The 23,118-nt window shown below is 40.9% G+C and overlaps 1 protein-coding gene and 1 non-coding gene across 2 annotated transcripts; both read right to left on the bottom strand.

Annotated features, from left to right (window-relative positions):
- Positions 1-1,901: 1,901 nt before the first annotated feature.
- On the bottom strand, positions 1,902-22,077 carry LOC133923221 (23.6 kDa heat shock protein, mitochondrial-like). The gene is made up of 3 exons (XM_062368644.1): positions 21,897-22,077; positions 21,659-21,782; positions 1,902-2,040 (listed from the first exon to the last, which is right to left on the bottom strand). Exons 1-3 carry the CDS (start codon positions 22,075-22,077, stop codon positions 1,902-1,904), a joined length of 444 nt encoding a protein of 147 aa, XP_062224628.1.
- LOC133923324 (small nucleolar RNA Z247) lies at positions 19,539-19,677 on the bottom strand. Its single transcript, XR_009910582.1, has one exon. It is a non-coding gene; the product is annotated as a small nucleolar RNA Z247 (small nucleolar RNA).
- Positions 22,078-23,118: the final 1,041 nt, after the last annotated feature.

The following is a 23,118-nucleotide window of genomic DNA, read 5'->3' as shown; positions in this document are numbered from 1 at the left end:
TAGACAACTATTTTTACAAATATTGTAAAAAAAAACTCTTCAACTCACGCTGAGCCCCCGCCCAACATGGAGAGCCCGGCTGTCTTGTTAACGGCCCAACTGCTCCAGTGTCTGGAACTGAGGGACACTACACTCTGGTTGCTCTTCTGATCCAACAGAGAAGGCTCAGTCATGTGCTCGCTCAAGGATTTATTTATTTATTTTTTAAATCCAAAAATTACAAATATATATATATATATCTATTTTGAAATTTTATAAATATATACTCTTATCGCAAGCGATAGATGATGTCATACTAACTGCTGCCTGTTAAAAAAGTGACAGGACATGTCACATTTTCAATGGGCCACAAGACCACGTTGGCATCCGCATCTGATGCCACCCCTCATACCCTTCTAACTGGTGACAAAGGTTATAGCACCGTATAGGCAAAAATCCAAAATTAGATAATATACGCGACCGTATTTATCGAAATAGATAACATATTAGCGTATTTACAATTTTAGCATCCGTATTCGGCACACCGTGTGTCGAATATGGCACTGTAGCTCATATTCGGCACACGGTGTGCCGAAAATGATACTGTAGCACCATTTTCGACACACCCTATACCGAAAATGGACTGTAGCACCGTATTTAGGCACGCCACACTCCGAAAATGAACAGTACCGCGCGTGAACAGTAACAGCAGTGCGTTTGAATTCCGTTTTTCCTCTTTTTCAAAACGGTGGTCTTCTGTTACTCCAAAAATATTAAAACTTTTTTTTACATATTCCATAATCCATGTGCAACCCATTTTAATTGGATTCACCGAAAAATCCTTTGTATATTTAAAACTAAAATTCTTCAAAAAAGACTACTTTTATAACTTGTAATAATTTTTAGTGTCTCAAATAAATTCCCAAAAATCTAGAAAAATTCACTAATATTCTTATTATGTGATGGACTAATTTCTAAAATTATTTTCAGCCCTAGTTTATATGATGAAAAAGTGAGTTCTTTTGTAATGCTTCATTTATATGTATTTTTATCATTTCATGTAAATGAAGCATTACAAAGTAACTCATTTTTTCATCATATAAATTAGGGATGAAAATAATTTTAGAAATTATTCCATCACATAAGAAGAATATTAGTGATTTTTTCTAGATTTTTGGGAATTTATTTGAGACACTTAAAATTATTACAAGTTATAAAAATGGTCTTTTTTGAAGAATTTTAGTTTTAAATATACAAAGGATTTTTCGGTGAATCTAATTAAAATGGGTTGCACATAGATTATGGAATATGTAAAAAAAGTTTTAACATTTTTGGAGTAACAGAAGACCACCGTTTTGAAAAAGAGGAAAAGCGAAATTCAAAAGTACTGCTGTTACTGTTCACGCGCGGTACTGTTCATTTTCGGAGGGTGGTGTGCCGAAATACGTGCTACAGTCTATTTTTGATATACTGTGTGTCAAAAATGGTGTTACAGTATCTTTTTCGGTACATCATGTGCCGAATATGAACTACAGTGCCATATTCGACACACGGTGTACCGAATACGGATGCTAAAATTGTAAATATGTTAACATATTATCTATTTCGGCAAATACGGTCGTATATATTGTCTAATTTTAGATTTTTACCCACCGTATAGGTCTATGAAAAAGCTATCACCCATCTTAAGGGTGATAATTATTTCTATTTAAGGACGACAGAGTATATATTTGTAAAATTTTAGAACCGACATATATATTTACAATTTTTGAATTTAAAAGATATAAAATAAAAAAATCCTCGCTCAAGCCCCAGCTGAACCTGATCTTGATCTGACATTTCCACATTTAAACAGCAGGGGCTGCCTTGCGACAACCACTTCACAACGGCACACGGCATCCACAAAAACAACTGCACACGCCTCACTGAACCTTCACCTCGGTGACGTTCCTCTTCCGCTCCCCGGTGCGCGGCACGGTGACGTACAGCACGCCGTTCCTCGCCTCCGCCGTGATCCCTTCCGCGCGCGCGTCCGCCGGGAGTAGCAGGCTCGCGTGGTACCTGGTAAGATTTGGCTAATACAGAGTAAGCGTATCTATCTCTTGCGAGGCCGGGCAAAAATCCAAAATTAGACAATATACGTAACCGTATTTACTGAAATAAACAACATATTAACGTATTTACAATTTTAGCATCCGTATTCGGCACACTGTGTGTCGAATATGGCACTGTAGCTCATATTCGGCACACGGTGTGCCGAAAATGACACTGTAGCACAATTTTCGGCACACCGTGTGACGAAAATAGACTGTAGCACAGTATTTCGGCACACCACACTCCGAAAATGAACAGTACCGCGCGTGAACAGTAACAGCAGTGCGTTTGAATTTCGTTTTTCCTCTTTTTCAAAACGGTGGTCTTCTGTTACTCCAAAAATGTTAAAACTTTTTTTACATATTCCATAATCCATGTGCAACCCATTTTAATTGGATTCACCGAAAAATCCTTTGTATATTTAAAACTAAAATTATTCAAAAAAGACTACTTTTATAACTTGTAATAATTTTTAGTGTCTCAAATAAATTCCCAAAAATTTAGAAAAATTCACTAATATTCTTATTATGTGATGGACTAATTTCCAAAATTATTTTCAGCCCTATTTTATATGATGAAAAAGTGATTTCTTTTGTAATGCTTTATTTATATGTATTTTTATCATTTCATGTAAATGAAGCATTACAAAAGAAATCACTTTTTCATCATATAAAATAGGGCTGAAAATAATTTTGGAAATTAGTCCATCATATAATAAGAATATTAGTGAATTTTTCTAGATTTTTGGGAGTTTATTTGAGACACTAAAAATTATTACAAGTTATAAAAGTAGTCTTTTTTGAATAATTTTAGTTTTAAATATACAAAGGATTTTTCGGTGAATCCAATTAAAATGGGTTGCACATGGATTATGGAATATATAAAAAAAGTTTTAATATTTTTGGAGTAACAGAAGACCACCGTTTTGAAAAAGAGGAAAAACGAAATTCAAACGCACTGCTGTTACTGTTCACGCGCGGTACTGTTCATTTTCGGAGTGTGGTGTGCCGAAAATGGACTGTAGCACAGTATTTCGGCACACGCTACAGTATTTCGGCACACGGTGTGCCGAAATACTGTGCTACAGTCCATTTTCGGCACACCGTGTGCCGAAATACTGTGCTACAGTGTCATTTTCGGCACACGGTGTGCCGAATATAAGCTACAGTGCCATATTCGACACACGGTGTACCGAATACGGATGCTAAAATTGTAAATACGTTAACATGTTGTCTATTTCGGTAAATACGGTCGCGTATATTGTCTAATTTTGGATTTTTGCCCCGAGGCCGCGTCATGTTTATTTATATGCAGGCCAAACCGCTCAGCAAGAGTTACAATACGAATATAATACCAATACTAATTGGGTTTATCTCTAACATTCCCTCTCGATCAGAACTTACATAAGTTAAGGTTATATCTAAATACGAGTTTACTCTAACATCCCCTCAATTATAACTTACACTCGTTAAGATTGTATCTAAATACTTCCAAGTTCCATACTCCCAATGTTTTGATGAAGCCATCAGCAATTTGATCTCGTATAGGCACAAACTGAATTTCTAGTAGCTTTAATATGTTCTCTGAGTCTACTTTAATATGTTTTGTTCTTGCATCAAACACTGGATTAGTTAAAAAATAAGTTACTCTAATATTATCACACCACGATTTAGCTGCCATGGGACACTTCACACCCGTTGCATTCATTAAAGATTTATATTCTGCTCTGGTGCTAGATCTTGACACATTAGCTTGTTTACGTGCACTCCGGATATAAGATTTGTACCAAGAAACATTGCAAAACCCCCGATGGATCATTTATCATCTGAACAATTAGCCTAATCTATATCAGAAAAAGCACTAACAAGTATAGAAACAGATGGTCTGATTCTCAAACATGTTCCTAAAGTATATCTTAAATATCTTAGTATTCATTTCACTGCTGTCTAATACTGAGTAGTAGAAGCATAAAGATACTGACAAACTTTGTTAACAGAAAATGCATTATTCAGGTGTATCAAAGTTAGGTATTGTAGGGCTCCAATAATACTCTTGAACCATGTTGCATCTTCAGGCCCTAACACTTCTTCTTCATGTGCTGACAATTTTTCAGAGGTAGAAAGAGGTGTAGCTATTGGTTTGCAGTTTATCAACCCTGCATGTTTCAATAAATCCGCAATATTTTTTTTTTGAGTTAGTAAAATATCTTTGCATATCTTTTTCACTTCTATTAGTAGGAAATAATGTAAATCACCTAAATCCTTCAATGCAAAGTCAGTGTTGAGATCTTGAAGTAGAACTACGGTTGCTTCCTGCAAGCTTGCAACAATTGTATTATCAACATAAATAAGTAAGAATATTATGGTATTGCTTTTACTGGAGAAAAATAATGAGGTGTCAGTTTTGGATGGATAAACCCCAATTCTTGTAACTTCATATTCAGTTGAGAGTACCATGCCTTAGGAGTTTATTTTAAACCATTTAAAGTTTTGTCTTACTTGCAAATATAATGTGACAATGATTTGTCTTGATAATTTGGTGGTTGCCTCATAAATACATCATCCTCTAAAATACTATGAAGAAACATATTTTGTACATCTAGTTAATGAACATTCCATCATCTTGACACTGTAATAGATAACAGAAGATGAATTGTAACAGCTTTAATAATATCGTAGTTAATGTCATATCTTTATTTAAAACCCTTTTCAACAAGTCTAGTTTTATATTTGTTAATTATACCATCAACCTTACATTTAATTTTATAGACTCGTTTACAATTACTAATATTTTCTTCTTTTTCTAAGGTACCAAGTGGCATGTTTTATTCTTAAAAAGTGCTACATATTCATCATCCATTGTTTCTTTCCAGGATTTATTGCTTAAGGCTTCATCCATGTTTTCAGGCTCTCCCGTAGTAATTAAAAAACCATACCGAACGGTTCCGTCAGTGTAACGCTTATAGCAGCTCCAACAGTGGCACGTCAGCTAGCGATAGGAGAGCTGATATCGGATTTTAGTGTGCGTGGAGGAGAGAGCCTGGGAAAATTAAAAGCTAGCGCGTGCACACGAGATAGTAAGAACATCTTTTAACTATATTCTATTCATTTTATTACTTTCCTGATTTTACTTTTTGTTTCTATTTTTTATTTTCTCTCATCTTCAACAGTTTCATTTTAAATGGATTCGTAAAATGAAAAGAGAGATAATTCTGTCCTAATTAGAATGATCTTAAAAATTCCTTCACATTAAAGAAAACGAAAATCCCTAATTTAGTCCGTTATGGAAATCCATGTCTAAACTAGCACTTGAGCAATCTGTCCAGCTCTTCCTTTCTCCCTCCAATCAATGGCTTCCACGTAGAGAGAGAATAAGGTGAGGAAGGAGGTGGCTGATTAATAAAACGGACACATGTGATCCTAATTTCTTTAAAGATTGTGTAAGAGCTAGCCAGTTAAAGAGATAGTTTTTGCATTTCATTTGGAGATGACATAGTAGCAAATAAGAGTAGTAGGCTTGCATATACCACCGGTACTTCCTCCGTTTTCAAATAGCTGACATTTTGATCAAAATATTTGTTTCCAAATATTTATCATTGTGCGCTTTCCAATACAATTTTTTCAATTTTGCCTCCATCTCCCAAACCAAGTACAACTGCTGGTCCTTACAGAAATTTCTAGGTGTGCTCTTGTCTAGCTGCATGTAATCAAGGCCAAAGTGCCAAAATTGTATGGAAAAATAGCATTGATGATAAAAGGTTAGTCCTATCCAAGGTTCACGTTAAGCTCGGTAACCGAGCTCCGGTCGGTAACCGAAATCTCGCGGTAACCGCGGTTACCGGTCAAAAATTCAAAAAAATTCGGAGAAAATTCATTCGGCAAAATTTGAATTTTTGCGAAAAAATCGTGTTTTTGCCCTCTCGGTAACCGCTCGGTTTTAGTCGGTTACCGAGCGGTTTTGGTCGGTTACCGAGCGATTTTCTCGTATTTTTGATTTGGTCGGTTACCGAGGGGTTTGGGTCGGTAACCGCTCGATTTTCTCGATTTATCGAGCGGTTTTATCGAATTTCAGCGCAGTTCAACAAAAAACCTAAAAAAGAGCTTAATCTTGTAAAATCAATAACTAATTCATCTGAGCTTCAAATCAAGTGAAACAAATTTTGTTTGCTTTCTTGTAACATGATCTACATTATAAAAGTATTTATACTCATAAAAAAGTTCAAAATTTTCTGTGAGAAATTTTATTTGTTAAACCAAGTTAAATGCATAGTTTACTCTTTGCTAATCCAAAAATCATGAAAATAATTTTGTTAGTCTTCTTACATGATCCTATATCTTTTAAAAATACATTAACTCATGAATTAGTTATTGTAACTTGCATGATTGTGTAAATATGTTGCGACTAGATTAATTCATAACTGACCCATCACACCTCAAAAATTAGTGAAACCACTTTCATTAGCTTATTTATACTATGATTTACGTAGAAAAAATAATAGTAGACATGAAAAAGTTAATTACAGTGCTATTTCTTAACATATTCACTTTATGCTTGTGAACTTTGTAAAAATCATAGAGAATTTAATAAAACTCTAAATAAAGTGAAATCAATTTTAAAGATTCTCTTAAAATACGTTTTATACAAGAAAAATATGTGTTTGCATGTTACACTTTTCCTTAACGTGAGTTAATAACTGAGCCGCACGCTTCAATTTTTTTCATTTTTTTCAAATTTTCTCCCTATAGAATATGATGCAAACGACATTATTTTTGAAAACAATTTCACAGAAGGTCTTAGAATTGTGTCTAGTTTTTTTTAAGATTTTTTTTTGAATTGTTTTTATTTTTTCGAATTTTTTGAATTCAAATTTCGGTTACCGTTCGGTTTCTGAAACCGGACTGGACCGAGAAGGTCGGTAATCGCGATTTTTGGGCGGTTACCGACGGTTTTTTGAACTCTGCTCCTATCTCTGAGTTTAGTTTTTATGAAGCAATTTTCTTAGAATGTTGTAATAAAATTATAGTGATATCTATATGTTTTGATACTCTCAAATAGATGTCGGCTTTCCAAATGCAATGAGATCAGACCAATTTTCTATACAGAGGAATACATTGGCCAAAATACTTTCTCTATACAGAGTACTACAGAGTACGTGTTTATATGGACCAAAAGACTTCTCTACAGATATTTATGTCGGCAAACAACTTCTGTATACATATCTACATGGATCAAAAGAGATTTTACATACGGATATTCCAACAATAATAAGTGCATAAGGGACATCCTTAAGGAAAATATCGATATCTGAACTTCACATGAACCAACAAACATTTCTTAAGTCTTAACAGAGATGAACGGAATCAACTCCATTTGATCCATCAATTTACCTACATATCTCCTGAACCAAATTGAGATCACACTTCATTTGGGTTGGAAGATTGCGTTTTCTTTCTACTGAAACTTTGTTGACATGGGGGATCTTATAGTTATTTCCACCTCCTACTTTCATAGCCTCTATCATGACAAGCTACAATATTGAGAACATCTGATTCGACAATATTGGTGAATACTCTTGGAATGCCTATTCAATAGCAACAACAAACTCAGGTACCATTCTAGCAACCTTCTTATATTGGATGGACTGAATAGCAGAGAAGAAACCCAAATCAAGGATATTAAAGTCCGGTGAATTTGGCGGTTGACAAATCAGTTGAATATTGAATCCAACTTATTGTGATGCTTCACAAAAAAAAGGATCATCAAGATCAACATGAGGACAAGCATTGTCTTGTTGGATAAATATTGGTTTCCCAATGTCCTCGGATGGACACTTTGCTCGAATTGCATGGAGAACCTTCTCAATAATAAAGGGCCACATCACTTCTTTCGTAATAGACATTCTAGGTTTCATTTCTAAGGTTTCCGTCACCAGATTTTTACTTGACCTTTTGGCAACTTCATATGTAACCATAGGAAAACACCCAACTTTCCCATCAAATGTACAATTTCCTTCACTATCCATCCTTGCACGAGAAATAGCATGCATGAACATTACCTTTGGGATGAAATTCCTACTTTTGCATGTTCAAATAGGCTCCTCTTCATCTAGAAAAGATAATATCTTTCGGTCTTCCTTGTAAGGTAAAACCAATTTTCATCTATATATAAAGATGTCCAAATAGATCGTGCCTACTGGGCCGACTCGAATCATGACACTGTTGGCACAGCCCAAGTATGGCTCTGCTCGAGCCTAGACGGGCCTGGCCGGCACAGCATGAGGCCTCAGGTCGTGCCTGGGCCGAGCGCGCGGCATGGTAGGCTGGCATGGCTCGACCTAGACGTTTTTGGCCAGCACGGGCATGATATAGCCCGACAAGGCACTACCCGGGCACGCGGAGGCCCAGGAGGCACAGCCGGCCTAGCACGGTATGGCCTGGCGCAACCACTTGGCACGCGGTGGCCCAGGAAGCACAGCCGGTCCGGCATGGGATGGCTCAGTTGGCACGCTCAAGTGGGCGGGACATGACCCAGTGGGTGCGCGGCGGCACGACCGGCCTGGCACAGCACGACCCAGCGGACACGCCTGGGCCGGCTGTAGCCGTTGCATTTGGGCCCAACACGCGGGGGCACGGACGACACGTTTAACCCATTAACCCGGTATTTTTTAATTTTGTATCTGTTTTGTGACTGTTTGAGCTCCAAAAAAATTCAAAAATATTGCAAAAATCACTATTTTCACATATAAATAGAGGACCACATTTCCCTTCCATTCCACACCACCAACACCATTTGCTCCCTTGACTCTTGTTTCCTCCTCTCATTCTTGTCTCAAAGTTCTTGAGAATTAGCTACAATTTGGTAAAATTAGTTTGAATTGTTGGCAATAATTCGAGCAATTCCAAAACCGTCATCTTGCTGTCTTGAAGTAGACGAAATCTTCGTGATTTTTTTGCATCGTTGTTCATTCTTGTTTTATTGTTAGTTTTATTATTTGATTATTTCTAACTCTGAATATTTGCATTTTTTTAGTGCCATTTGACATTGATTATGGATGCTAGTGATCATGATCATAATACATCCACCGATCATGCTTTTTTCTCTAAGGACTCACAGGGATTACAACCCCTTTGATACGAGTGCTGTAGGTGATGATAGACCTGACGGTGAACTTCTGATTGGTTTATATGCAGGTGATGTAGCAGCACCTCCATTATCAGGCTTTACAAGTGCACACGTATCAGCAAGCACCGGCTCTAAAAGATCAAGAGGCGGTACTTCCGAAGTTTGGTAAGACTTTAAAAGGTTCTACAAAAAGGAAGATGGGGTAAGTGTCAGGTATGCTAGGTGTTATATTTGCAAATATGAATTATCTGTAATGCCCTCAAGTAGAACGGGATATTTGAAGAGATACGCCACAACTTGCAAGCGAAAGAGTGGAGCAACCATGAAGGAGAAGGTGCTGTAGTACAATCCCGATGACTCTATTCGTCATTGGGAGTATGACTCTACCAATGCTCAAAAAGAGTTATGCCGCTTCATTGCAAGAGCGGATCTACCACTCAACGTCGGTGAGTTTCCTGTATTTGAAGATTACATTAAGCGAGCTCATAATCCTAGGTTCACGCATATTTCTAGACAGACAACTAGTAGGGATATGGTAAAATACTACAATACATGTCGTAGCAAGCTTAAAAAAATATTACAAACATGTACATTTTCAGTTGCTTTGACCTTGGACATATGGGCAGGTAGGGCTAAAGAGGATTATCTTAGTGTTGTTGCTCATTTTGTTAATAATGATTGGAAATTAGAAAAGAGAATAATAGGTTTCAGGTTGATTGACAACGCGCATGCGAGTGAGAATATTGCTGAAAAAATATCTCAAGTAGCTGAAGACTTTGGTCTTATAAAAAAAATATTTTTTATCACTTTAGATAATACCGATGTAAACTCTAGAGCCATGGATATTCTTACTTCATTGTTTAGTATATATGCTGAATCTTTCTTGTTACATCAACGATTTTATAGTAAAATTCGGTTTGAAGAGGTTGTCGTAATACCTAGATAATTTTCGTACTGCAATATCTTTGTAAAATTCTCTAACCAACGAATTACAGCATATAAGCAATACTGTGTTGCAATGGGTGTGCATCCACGTAAGTTTACTGTGGACATACCGGTAAGATGGAACTCTACTTTCTTGATGCTAAAAAATATTATACCATATAAGAGCACATTTGATGTGTTTATTTATACACACTATCATCAGCATGGAGGTCAAACTTTACTTACGAAAACGTGTTGGTATGTTGCCGAAAGGATACTAGAGTTTATTGATTTTTTTTATGATTCAACTGTGAGTTTATTATCCAACATCTTGTTTAATGGTGCATAATATTGTTGAAATTGCTATTCATTTAAACATGTATGAAAATGACAATCTTCTAAGAGATTGTGTAGTTCCTATAAAATTTAAATTTTTAAAATATTGAAAAGAAATTCCTTTGTTGTATGTATTTGCCTTTATTTTAGATCCTAGAGCTAATCGCAAGTTTTTTAGAGTTCTCATAATTTTAGGTGATGCTCTTGGCCATGATTATTCTATTTATTATACTAATGTTCATTCTAAGTTATTAGATATTTACAGTAAATATGAAACAAAGTATGCCGGAGTTCGCCTGCAACGGCCTCCACTAGCACCCATAATAAGTAAGAAGACGACAACGTGGGGAAAAAATATTTGGTGGAAGTTGTTCATCAAAAAGTTTAGACTCTTCGTCACGATCGTCTACGACTACGAGCGTTGGAATTCCAACATCCGGAGGGAAGCTAACTACCTTCATCGACATCGATGTTATCATTCAATCATGAATAAGAAAATTTAACATACTGCAATGATGGTATAAGCACAAGACGAAATATCTAGTGCTTTCACTGTTAGCATGAGATTTATTAACGGTTCTCGTATCTACAGTTTCTTCTGAGGCTACATTCAGCCTTACTGGAAGAATAATCGAAGGGAGAAGACTAAATCTCACAAGTGAGATGGTGAAAATACTCACCATAGTAAAAGACTGAGAATAAGTTAAAGCGCGAATGCAACACACTGCAGATAACACTGAGCTTCAAGCTTCATTTGAAAATTTGCATCTAGATGTTGATGAGGACTGTAATTTCCAATTTTCTGAGCTAGGTTTTTCCTTTGCTAGAAAGGTTTTCAATGGGACAATCTATCAATAAAGCTCATTTTTAGAATTAATTATGTATCCTTATTATTTCTAAAAAAAATTTATGATTTTTCTTTATTTTTTTTAAAAGTGACCCGGGACCCGCCAGCTACCTCTCATCTTAGCCTATAAATAGCCACTATCCGTCCATACCAAACTTCCACTGATCCAAACTCCAAAGCCACTTCCCATTTCAACAAATCAATTCTATATTTTCAATTTTCCATTCATGAATCAAGACGCCAAAAACTCGTGTCCATGGTTATAGGTGTAGCAACATTTTGAGAAGTCCTTTAGAGAAATTAACAGGGAATATGTAAGATTTGCTAAGTATAATATATATAATAATGAATTAGATGCTAGTTATACAAATGGAACGAGGCACTTGAGGAAGCATGTTAAATATTACAAACAAAATTCTATAGTTTCTAATGAAATCATGTAATTTTAAGTATAATTATAAGTTGTATTTTTTTATCTAAGTAAAAACGTTTTTAACTAGACAAGTAATAAAAAAGATGAAAAATCATAAGAACAAGAAGCGAATAGAGTTCTATTATCTTTTATAGGTGGGAATTATCTTCTATAGGTGGAAACTCCCAACGCCCATGTACGGAGCATCAACATCCTCTATCTTATATGTTGACTTTATTTGCTTGAGATATGGATTATTAAAAGCAAGATTCTCCTCCACTTAAATTTTTTTTCCTCCACATCAACTTTATTTTTACGTCACTCATTTCTATATCTTACAGATCCCGTAGTAATAAAAATTAAGGGATAAATACAAAAACCCCCCCAAAAGTCACTTGGATTTTGACTTTCCCCCCCAAAAATTGTTTTGTTGCAAAAAACCCCTCAAAGGTTTGATTTTGTTGCAAAAACACCCCCAAAAATTCAAAAAAATTTAAAACAAATCACAAAAAATTCTAAAAAAAACTAGAGACAATTATAAGACCTTTTGTGAAATTTGTTTTCAAAAATAATATCCTTTGCATCATATTTCATGGAGAGTAAGTTTGAAAAAAAAGAAAAACGTGCAACTCATTTATTAATTCGAGTTAAATGCATAGTTAATTATTTACTAATCCAAAAATCATGAAACAAAATTTTTTAGTCTTCTTACATGATCCTCTATCTTGTAAAAATACATGAAATCTTGAAATAGTTATCGTAACGTGCAGGATTCAGTAAATGGGTTGCAGATAGATTAATTCATAACTAATCCATAACACCCCCAAAATTAGTGAAACCACTTTTATTAGTTTACTTAAACAATTATTTGTGTAGGAAAAATAATGGTAGACATAAAAAAGTTAAAATAACATGAGTTAATAAATGAGCTGCACATTTTTCTTTTTTTTCCAAATTTCCTCTCCATGAAATATGATGCAAAGGATATTATTTTTGAAAACAAATTTCACAGAAGGTCTTAGAATTGTCTCTAGTTTTTTTTAGAATTTTTTAATGATTTTTTTATTTTTTTGAATTTTTAGGGGGTTTTTTGCAACAAAGTCAAACTTTTGTGGGGCTTTTTGCAACAAAACAACTTTTGGGGGGGAAAAGTCAAAATCCAAGTGACTTTTGGGGGGGTTTTTTTGCAGTTTTCCCAAAAATTAACCACTATCTTATCTTTACAGCAACCCTCACAGCAGGCTGAGCAGGCTGGGCTCTGACGCACAGGCGCCGGCGCCGGGCCCCCGTGCTCGGTGCTCTGCTCCCCCTGCTCGGGTCCCAAGACAGGAGCACCGACCGGAGCTGGCACCTGACCGCCATGCATGGCAGGAGCATCGACCGGAGCTGACACCTGCCGCACGTCAGCAGGACCAGAGGCAGATAGATGCGCCGGACCGCCATTGAAAATAGTACGCCTGCCTCTGAGCTGCATAGGATAAAAAACCTCCAATACAATAATAATTTCTGGATTAGCCGACACAGGGACATTAACCAATGAGCTAGCTTTTGTTACACCCCAGACGCAGGATTAGGATTAGGATTAGATGGAATAAGTAGAATTTCATATCGAAGGCGAGGATCATCATTAGGATGAAGCTGAGAGAACAGAAATACGTTCTCATAAAAAATAATATCTTTAGAAATATGCACACGGCTTGAAGTGACATCAAAATATTTGAACTCTTTATGTAAATTACTATAGCCTAAAAAAACACATTTCTTATAGTAAAAGCGTAATTTTCGAAAATTGTAGGGACGAAGGTGTCGGAGGGTGAACTTCTCAAGCGGAGATCCGGAGAGACCCCTTTGAGATTCGGCCGGAGGATGATTCTGAATCTGTTTTGTGGGTGAAATAAATGGGCGTAAATACGATGCAGGTGGAATGGAAGGATCGGGTACAGGAAGTAGTAAATGCTCATGAGGTTTTTAGACAGGTTCGGACCGCACTGAGTGTAACACCCTACTTCTGTGTGTATGCTATAAATGCTCTGAGAATGTTTCTCTAAGTGTTTGCTGGGTTACAAGAATATTTGTCTAGTCTAGAGCTTCGAGCTCCTTGTTCTTCGGTGATCTGAGTTTTTTGCTTGTCTTTGATGTTGTCTTCGACTTCTTCTCTGGTTCTACTGAACCTTTGTCTTGCTTAACTTGACCCTGTCCCTCTTTCACCGGAGAGCCCGCCCCGCCTTAAATACCCGCTGGGGCGGTAGCGTGCCCAGAAAGAGATGGCGCAAGTTTCAAGACGTCATAAATGAAAAGCAACCATCATGGGCTGCTGCGCGAGGTGACAGGGAGAGTTGAAAACGCGCCCCGTCCGGTCTTGTAGGTCATCATATCGTTCTTCAACGGACGCCGCGGGGAGGGCCCACTGGGCAGCCACCGAGCAGCCCGATGTGCCCGCCCGGTCCGAGCAGGCCTGACACAGCAGGGCGGCAGGCGGCGTGCCTTGGGCCTCGTGATGTTATCCCGAGACTCGCCGGATGTCCCGCAATGGGACCCGTGCATTAAATGTCCACACGCCTCCCTGCCAGGCTGTGGCAGGGACTGACAGTAAGCGTGGATGTCGAAGGGTTAACTCCTATCGCAGGGATCATGAGGGACCCCTTTTTGAGATTCGGCCGGTGGGATGATTCTGAATATGTTTGTGGGAGAAATAAATGGATGTAAATGCGATGGCAGGTGGGGTGGAATGATCTTATGCAGAATGCAGTAAATACAATGGAGGGATTTTTAGATAGGTTCGGGCCGCACTGAGCATAATACCCTACTCCTGTGTGGATGCTATAAATGCCCTGAGAATGTCTCTCAGGAATGTGCCGGTTACAAGAATGTTTGTCTATCCTAGAGCCTCGGGCTCCTTGTTCTTCGTTGGTCTCAGCTTCTATGCTTGTACGAAGATGTTCTTCGGTCTCTGAGCAAGTGTCTCTGAGTTCTTCCATCAAGGGTTGTCTTTGTCCGTGCCCGCCAACTCACTTAAATACTCACCAGCGGTGGCGTGCCCCGAAAGGGAGGGCACGAGTTCCAAGGCGCCATAAATGGGAACGTAGTCATTATGACATCTGCGCGAAGTGACGGGGGGTTGAAAACGCGCCCCTCACCCGGTCTTCGGTCGTCATGATGGCGCTGGCAACGGGCGCTGTGGAGAGGGCCCACCGGGCAGCCACAGAGCGGCCCGGCGTGGCCGTTCGGTCTTGTACGTCTGACACAGCAGGGTGGCAGGTGGGGCACCTCGGGCCTTGCGATGCTATCTCGAGGCACACCGGATGACGCGGGATGGAACCCGTGCATTAAATGAACCCACGCCCTTCTGCCAGAATATGGCAGGGACTGACACCGAGCGTGGCGGGAGCAGTTGGAGGTGACAGGCCATGCACGCTCTTAAATGCGGCATCGGGTCTTTCACTGGTTGACACCTCATCGCTGGACCTCTGTGGGGGCCACCAACGAAGGACTTTTTGGGCCGTCGGGGAACCGAGTGCTCGGGGGTCACTGCTCACCTCCCCGAGCACTCTCTCCTGGGAACGCCCTCTCTTGGTCCTCGGAGAACCGAGTGCTCGGGGGCCACTGTTCACGGCCCCGCGCACTCTCTCCCGGAATCGACTGTTCGGGTCCTCGGGGAACTGAGTGCTCGAGGGCCGCTGTTCGCAACTCCGAGCGCTCTCTCCCGGAACTACCTTCCTTGAGTCCTCAGGGTACTCGGGTGCTCGGGGTCCACTGTTCGTAGCCCCGAGCACACCCTTCCTGGCACTCGGTATTTCTAGTCGTCGGGGGACTTGAGTGCTCGGTGGCCACTGTTAATTACCCCGAGCACTCTCTTCCTGGTCACTTGGTCTTCGCAGATTATCGGGGAACCTGGGTACTCGGGGACCACTGTTCATGGTCCCGAGCGCCTCTCCCGGGACTTAGTCTTTTTTACCTCGCGGAGATGAACCTCGCGGGAAGGTGCCACGTGGCGGATTGCTGGCCTGGCCTCGGGATTCGGGGACCCCTGGTTCCTGATTCACCGACAGTGGGGGAGCAGTTGGAGGTGACAGGCCACACACCCTCTTAAATACAGGATCGGGCCTTTCACTGGTTGACACCTCACCGTTGAGCCTCTGTGGGGGCCACCGGCGAAGGACTTCTTAGGCCCTCGGGGAACCGAGTGCTCGGGGGTCACTGTTCGCCGCCCCAAGCACTCTCTCCCGAATATGCCCTTTCTTAGTCCTCGGGGAACCGAGTGCTCGGGGGCTACTGTTCATGACCCCGAGCACTCTCTTCCTGAACTGACTTTCCTTGTATCCTCGGGAGACTTAGGTACTCGGGAGCCACTGTTCGCAGCCTCGAACACCTTCTTCTCGGTACTTGGCTTTTTTTTCTCGTACTCCCAACGCTCATGTACGGAGCATCAACCTCCTTTATCTTATATGTTGACTTTAATTGTTTATGATATGGATTAGTAAAACATGTTAACTCTACATTAAAAAGATTTTTCTCCACATCAACTCTAGATTTACCCCACTCATTTCTATATCTTACAGATCCCATAGTAATAAAAATTAACTACTATCTTATCTTTACAGCTACAGATCCCATAGTAATAAAAATTAACTACTATCTTATCTTTACAGCAAGGGAAAACTGCAAAAAAACCCCCCAAAAGTCACTTGGATTTTGACTTTCCCCCCCAAAAGTTGTTTTGTTGCAAAAAGCCCCCCAAAAGTTTGACTTTGTTGCAAAAAACCCCCTAAAAATTCAAAAAAATAAAAAAATCATTTAAAAATTCTAAAAAAAACTAGAGACAATTCTAAGACCTTCTGTGAAATTTGTTTTCAAAAATAATATCCTTTGCATCATATTTCATGTAGAGGAAGTTTGGAAAAAAAAGAAAAATGTGCAGCTCATTTATTAACTCATGTTATTTTAACTTTTTTATGTCTACCATTATTTTTCCTACACAAATAATTGTTTAAGTAAACTAATAAAAGTGGTTTCACTAATTTTGGGGGTGTTATGGATTAGTTATGAATTAATCTATCTGCAACCCATTTACTGAATCCTGCACGTTACGATAACTATTTCAAGATTTCATGTATTTTTACAAGATAGAGGATCATGTAAGAAGACTAAAAAATTTTGTTTCATGATTTTTGGATTAGTAAATAATTAACTATGCATTTAACTCGAATTAATAAATGAGTTGCACGTTTTTCTTTTTTTTCAAACTTACTCTCCATGAAATATGATGCAAAGGATATTATTTTTGAAAACAAATTTCACAAAAGGTCTTATAATTGTCTCTAGTTTTTTTTAGAATTTTTTGTGATTTGTTTTAAATTTTTTTGAATTTTTGGGGGTGTTTTTGCAACAAAATCAAACCTTTGAGGGGTTTTTTTGCAACAAAACAACTTTTGGGGGGGAAAGTCAAAATCCAAGTGACTTTTGGGGGGGTTTTTGCATTTATCCCTTACAGCAACCCTCACAGCAGACTGGCAGGCTGAGCAGGCTGGGCTCTGACGCACAAGCGCCGGCGCCGGGCCCCCGTGCCCGGTGCTCTGCTCCCCTTGCTCGGGTCCCAAGACAGGAGCACCGACCGGAGCTGGCACCTGACCGCCATGCATGGCAGGAGCATCGACCGGAGCTGACACCTGCCGCACGTCAGCAGGACCAGAGGCCGATAGATGCGCCGGACCACATTGAAAATAGTACGCCTGCCTCTGAGCTCCATAGGATAAAAAGCCTCCAATACAATAATAATTTCTGGATTAGGACATTAAGGTTATCTTCGACAGTTAATTAAATTTTTATTTTTAAAAATACTATTATAATATTCTCTATCACTATTATAACGTTCTTTATTTTTTTATCTCCAGCAACTTTCAATTTTCTAACTTCTACTTTTTTTTTTTCTCTCCGGTCCTGCTGTGAGGCTATCTCCAGCGGACTCAGCCTCTGCGAACAGTATGCTTCATTGTGCTACAGTACTGTTGCAGTATCCGACGGTGCTTTTCTCTCTCCGGACCCACTGGTAGCACTATAAACAGCACTGCTACAGTGACGCGTACTGCTACAGTAGCCCACAAAAATACGGACCGACACCCTCTCTCTCCATAACACTGTAGCTCACTGTAGCATCGGGTGAGGTAGGTACAGGAGATCGATTTCCAATGCTACCGTACTAACTCGACTGCTAGAGTTGGTCTAACCAATGAGCTGGCTTTTGTTACACCCTCAGACGCAGGATCAGGATCAGGATTAGATGGAATAAGTAGAATTTAATATCGAAGGCGAGGATCATCATTGGGATGAAGCTGAGAGAACAGAAATACGTTCTCATAAAAAATAATATCTCTAGAAATATGCACACGGCTTGAAGTGACATCAAGACATTTGAACTCTATGTAAATTACTATAGCCGGGAAAAACACATCTTTTGAAGCGAAAGTGCAATTTTCGAAAATTGTAGGGACGAAGGTTTAGCCAACCGGCACAACTAAAGATCCTCATAGATGAATAATCAGGAGTTTAACGAAATAAGAGCTCTAATGGAGTAGAGTATTGAATTAATCAGATATGTGGCACTAAGAAAAACTTTATCCTAGAATTTTAGAGTTATAGGTGCATGAGCCAAGATAGACAAGCCAACCTGTACTATATGATGTTGTTTGCGTTCAGCAGATTTGTTTCTTTTGATGCGCGTGGGGACATGAGATAAGTAATGCCAACTTTTTGGAAGAAGGAATACAATTTTTCATATTCCCCACCCCATTAGTATGCATGGCAATAATTTTCTTATTGAACATCCTTTCAACAAGATTTTGAAACTTAAGGAATTTATGAAAGACCTCAAACTTGTGCTTAAGCAAATATATCCATGTAAATATGCTAAAATCATCAATGAATCCGACATCCGAGAACACAAGTTCTAAGGGAACATTAGAGATACTATATGACTTAGGATAGGGTAATAGGTGACTCTCGGCCTGCTAACATGCGTCACAGACAATCATTGTTTATTTCACTAGAACAAGGAAGACTATGCCTACATATGACTTGATGAATGACCTGAGATGAATGACGACCAAAACGATTATGCCACCTTGCAGAGTAGGGTTTAACCACACTCACATTTGTTTCTCGGGATCGACAGATTGAGAAGAGAAGGGATACAAGCCTCCTTTACATGTGCCTCGAAGAAGAACTCTCTTTGTTGCCTGATCCTTAATCAAGAAAAAACGAGGTTGAAATTCAAGAAAGACTTTATTGTCAGCGTCAAGATGATGAACATAAATCAAATTTTTGGAAGCTTGAGGAATATGGAGGGCATTGGCTAAGCGAAGATTATGCCTAGGGGTATAAATAGTAGCATGCCTAATATGATTAATGTTCATACATGTACCACTTGCAGTCTTTATCTGATCTTTACCAGTGTACTTGTCATGAACAACCAGCTTGTCAAGTTCATTGGTGATATGATATGTAGCACCAGTGTTGGTATACCAATTTGTGTCCACTCCATACAAATTTGTAGCAGCTGCAACACTTCTTTCATCTGGAACAAAGTCAGGATTGAATCGATTCCAACACGTTGCTACAGTGTGCCTGTTTTTGTAACACAACTAACACTTGGGCATGTGTTGTGGATTGTTGCCTGTTGCCTTCACCTCCATTATTGTTGGACTGAGGGTTGTAAGAGCGACTGCCAGGCCCTCTATCATTGCTGTGGCCACAGTTATTGCCTCTGCCACAATGTGAAGCCACATTAATAGATGACTCAAAGCTCCCTTATAGCAAGTCCATCCTTTGTTTCGAAGCTTAGAAGCTGAGAGTAAATCTCCTTGACCGTAATAGGTTCAACTCGTGCAACTATGGCCGGCACGACTGGGTTGAAATCAATGTCAAGGTCGATGAGGATGTACGAGATCATCTCTTCATCATCTAATGGTCTACCAGCGGATGCCATCTCATCAGAATGGCATATAACAGCTTCCGAGTCTATGGGTATCGAGTTTTCGTGTCATGTAGGACCTCACTAACATAGTATATTGGTCGCTGAAGTCCTTCTCGCTAGACGACCAGTACCGTGCTTGTGACCTGTGGGGTAGCTGCAACATAGAGCAAGAGCTCCTTGTTTGGTCGAGGTGCAGTCAGTACAAGAGGGGAAGAGCGATACCTTTTTAGATCTTGGAGGGCCATTTCCGCTTCTGGGGTCCATTGGAAATGGTCGCTCTTCTTTAGGAGCTTGAAGAGCACTAACCCCTTCTCTCCCAGCCTTGAGATGGACCTTCTCAAAGCTACCATACATCCTATTAGTTCTTGGACTTTCTTTATCCTGGTTCGAGATTTCATCCGGTCGATGGCTCTGATCTTGTCAAGGTTTGCCTCTATCCCTCGATTGGAAACGAGGAACCCGAGAAACTTCCCTGATGGGACTCCAAACGTGCACTTCTCATGGTTTAATTTTGTGTGGTACTTCCGAAGGTTGTTGAATGTTTCTTAGAGGTATGTGACCAAGTCGTCCTTGGTTCTACTCTTTACGACCACATCATCAACAGAGCCTAGATGTTTCTACCAAGCTGTGCTTGAAGAATGAGCTGAATACAACGCTGGTAAATGGCACCGACAATCTTCAAACGAAAAGGCATTTTTAAATAACAAAAGACCCCGAAGGGTGACACAAAAGCAGTCTTCTCCTTATCTTCCCTATGCATGATAATCTGTTGATACCCCGAACTGGCATCTAAGAAGCTAAAAAGATATCTGTCAGCGGTTGAGTCAACAAGCTAGTGAATCCGGGGTAGAGGGAAGTAATCTTTTGGGCATGCTTTGTTAAGGTCAGTGAAGTCGACGTACATCTTCCACTTACCATTGTGTTTTTGGACTATGACTGGATTAGCTAGCCACTTTGGGTATTGTATTTCTCAGATAAAGTCTGCTTCCAGGAGCTTGTCGATTTCCTTACGAAGTGCTTCCTTTTGGTCGGCTGCAAACCGATGCGCTTTTTGTTTGATTGGTCGCGCGTTAGGTCGCATGGACAACATGTGCTCGATCATGTCCCTAGGGACTCCGAGAATATAATACAGAGTCCATGAAAAGATGTTAGTATTCATCTAGAGGGAAGTGATGAGCATGAGTTCCTTTTCGGGGTCCAGAACAACCCCGATCTAGATCGTCCTGGTCGGGTCAGAGTCATCAAGGCATACTGCCTCGAGCTGCTCATCCTGGCTGGCGGCGACATGAACCTTCACCGAGCGGGCACTAGGCGTAGCATTCTCTTGCTATGACCCAGGAGTTAGCTCGACCATGTCGAGGCTCCTCTTGTTGCAGTGCAGGGCGGTCTTTGAGCTGCCAAAGATGGTGATGGCCTCGGTCGAACCAGGAATCTTAATCGCCTGATATGCGTAGTGAGCGACAGCTATGAACTGGGCCATCGTTGGTCACCCTAGGATCACGTTATAAGCGGTCCTGAAGTCCGCCACATCAAACGGGACCTTTTCGGTCCTGAAGTTACTTGGCAAGCCGAAAGTGACGAGCAACTCGACTCGCCCTAAGGGCTTAGCTGAAGAGCTCGGGGTAATCCTAAAGAAGTGGGGAGATGGTTTCAACGCGCCCCTTGTGATTCGTAGGGCGTCCAGCGTATCAGCAAAGAGGAGGTTGATCGAGCTCCCTCCATCGATCAGCACATGACCCAGTCGGATTTTCTAAATGGTGGGTTCGATCAGAATAGGGTAGCTCCATCAACCTCCTCTTCATAGGGTGGTCGGCCTGACTGAAGGTAAGGGGTACCTCCGACCACTTCAAACGTGGACTTGGGCCCGGCGTGGTCGCTCACACTTCCTAGATTACCGACTTGTATTCCCTATTTGAGTAATATATCACGACACCCCCGAAGATGTGGTGGACCATGTAATTGACCTACTGGGTACCCTAGTGCCGACTGGTCGGGGTCAGTCCCATCCTCACCATCTTCGTCGTGCCTGGATTTACGCTCTCCAAGCTCCTTATCGATGATGCCCCGCACGACCTTACACTCGGTCAGGTCGTGGGCATCTGTGCGGTTGATTGGGCAGTAGCCACAACCCTTCTTCCCCTCCCTCTTCTCGAAGTGTTGGCGCGGTTGGTCGGTCTACTTGACCACCATGATGTTGGACGGTTCCTTCTTACGTTTGTTCTTCCTTTTCTCCTTCCGACCGACCCCTTTGGAGGAGGCAGGCTGGTCGAAGGTTAGCCGCAACCTGGCGTCAATCTGACGCTCTCGGGCCTTGGCAACCTGTGCGCACTTGTCTGTGAGCTCGAAGAGCTCAGTAGTGCTTCGGATTTCCTTAGTGGCTAGCTTCTCGACCATCTTTTGGTCTCTGACCCCTCTCTTGAATGCTATAGCCACGAATTCACCCATAATCCTTGGAATGGTATTTCGACGCTTGGTGAAGTGTCGAATGAAGTCTCGCAACAACTCACTTTGTCGCTATCTGACTTGATACAAATCATCCTCAACCCCAGGTCAAGCATAGGTCCCCTGGAAGATGGCGATAAACTAGTCACATAGATCCTTCCAAGAACGAACCGACTCACGGGGTAGGTTCATAAGCCAGAACAAGGCTGAACTGGTCAAGACGGTCGGAAAGTAGTTGGCCATGACTTTCCCGTGGCCTCCCACGGCCTGTACCATGGTGGTATAGATCTGCATGAACTCCTCAGGGTTGATCGAGCCATCATACTTTTCGGCTAGGACCGGCCGAAACTTGTTCGGCTAGCGCACCTCTCGAAAGCGGGCTGATAGGACGTTGCACCCAATTGCATAACGGGGAGTCACCCGCTGATAGGCGACAGCGCGTGCTCGGGGAGAGAGACGACAGTCACGCGGTTCTGGTGACAGGATGGAGGAATCTGACGCCTCCCTACGTGGGGGAGGTGAGTGGTAGGTCTACTTGCCCTTTTCCTGCTCTCATCGAGCATGGTCCTCTTGGTCTCGCATGGCCATCTGGCTCTGGATCACGTCGCGAAGGTCACGTTGGCGTAGAGAGTCACGCAAGCCAGAGGGTTGCCTGTTCCAACACGGCGGGGGTCTCTGAGCGCTCCCCATTACCGAGGGAGGACGGGATCTTTCCTGCCGTGGGGGCTGCCGCGATTCTTGGCGATCGCAACCTTTACCAGTCTTAGTGACAGACATGATGTTTGCCGTCGTAGTTTGGCGTCGGGCGATCTCAACCAGGAGGGCGAGGTCACACAATCATGGCGCAACTGGCGAACCCTCCGGTACTGCTACCGGTGGGTGGCTATGAAGCATTCGCACGGTCTGCAGATTCTATGCAGGCGTCATGACCTCATAGTCGAGCTGTCAAGAGTGAAGTGATTACATATCACGAGGGGGGCAACATTCGTGCAG

The sequence above is a fragment of the Phragmites australis genome, chromosome 6 (assembly GCF_958298935.1).
Source record: "Phragmites australis chromosome 6, lpPhrAust1.1, whole genome shotgun sequence".
Taxonomy (NCBI): domain Eukaryota; kingdom Viridiplantae; phylum Streptophyta; class Magnoliopsida; order Poales; family Poaceae; genus Phragmites; species Phragmites australis.
The sequence above is the reverse complement of the archived record's forward strand: the minus strand, read 5'-3'. Positions and strand labels throughout refer to the sequence as shown.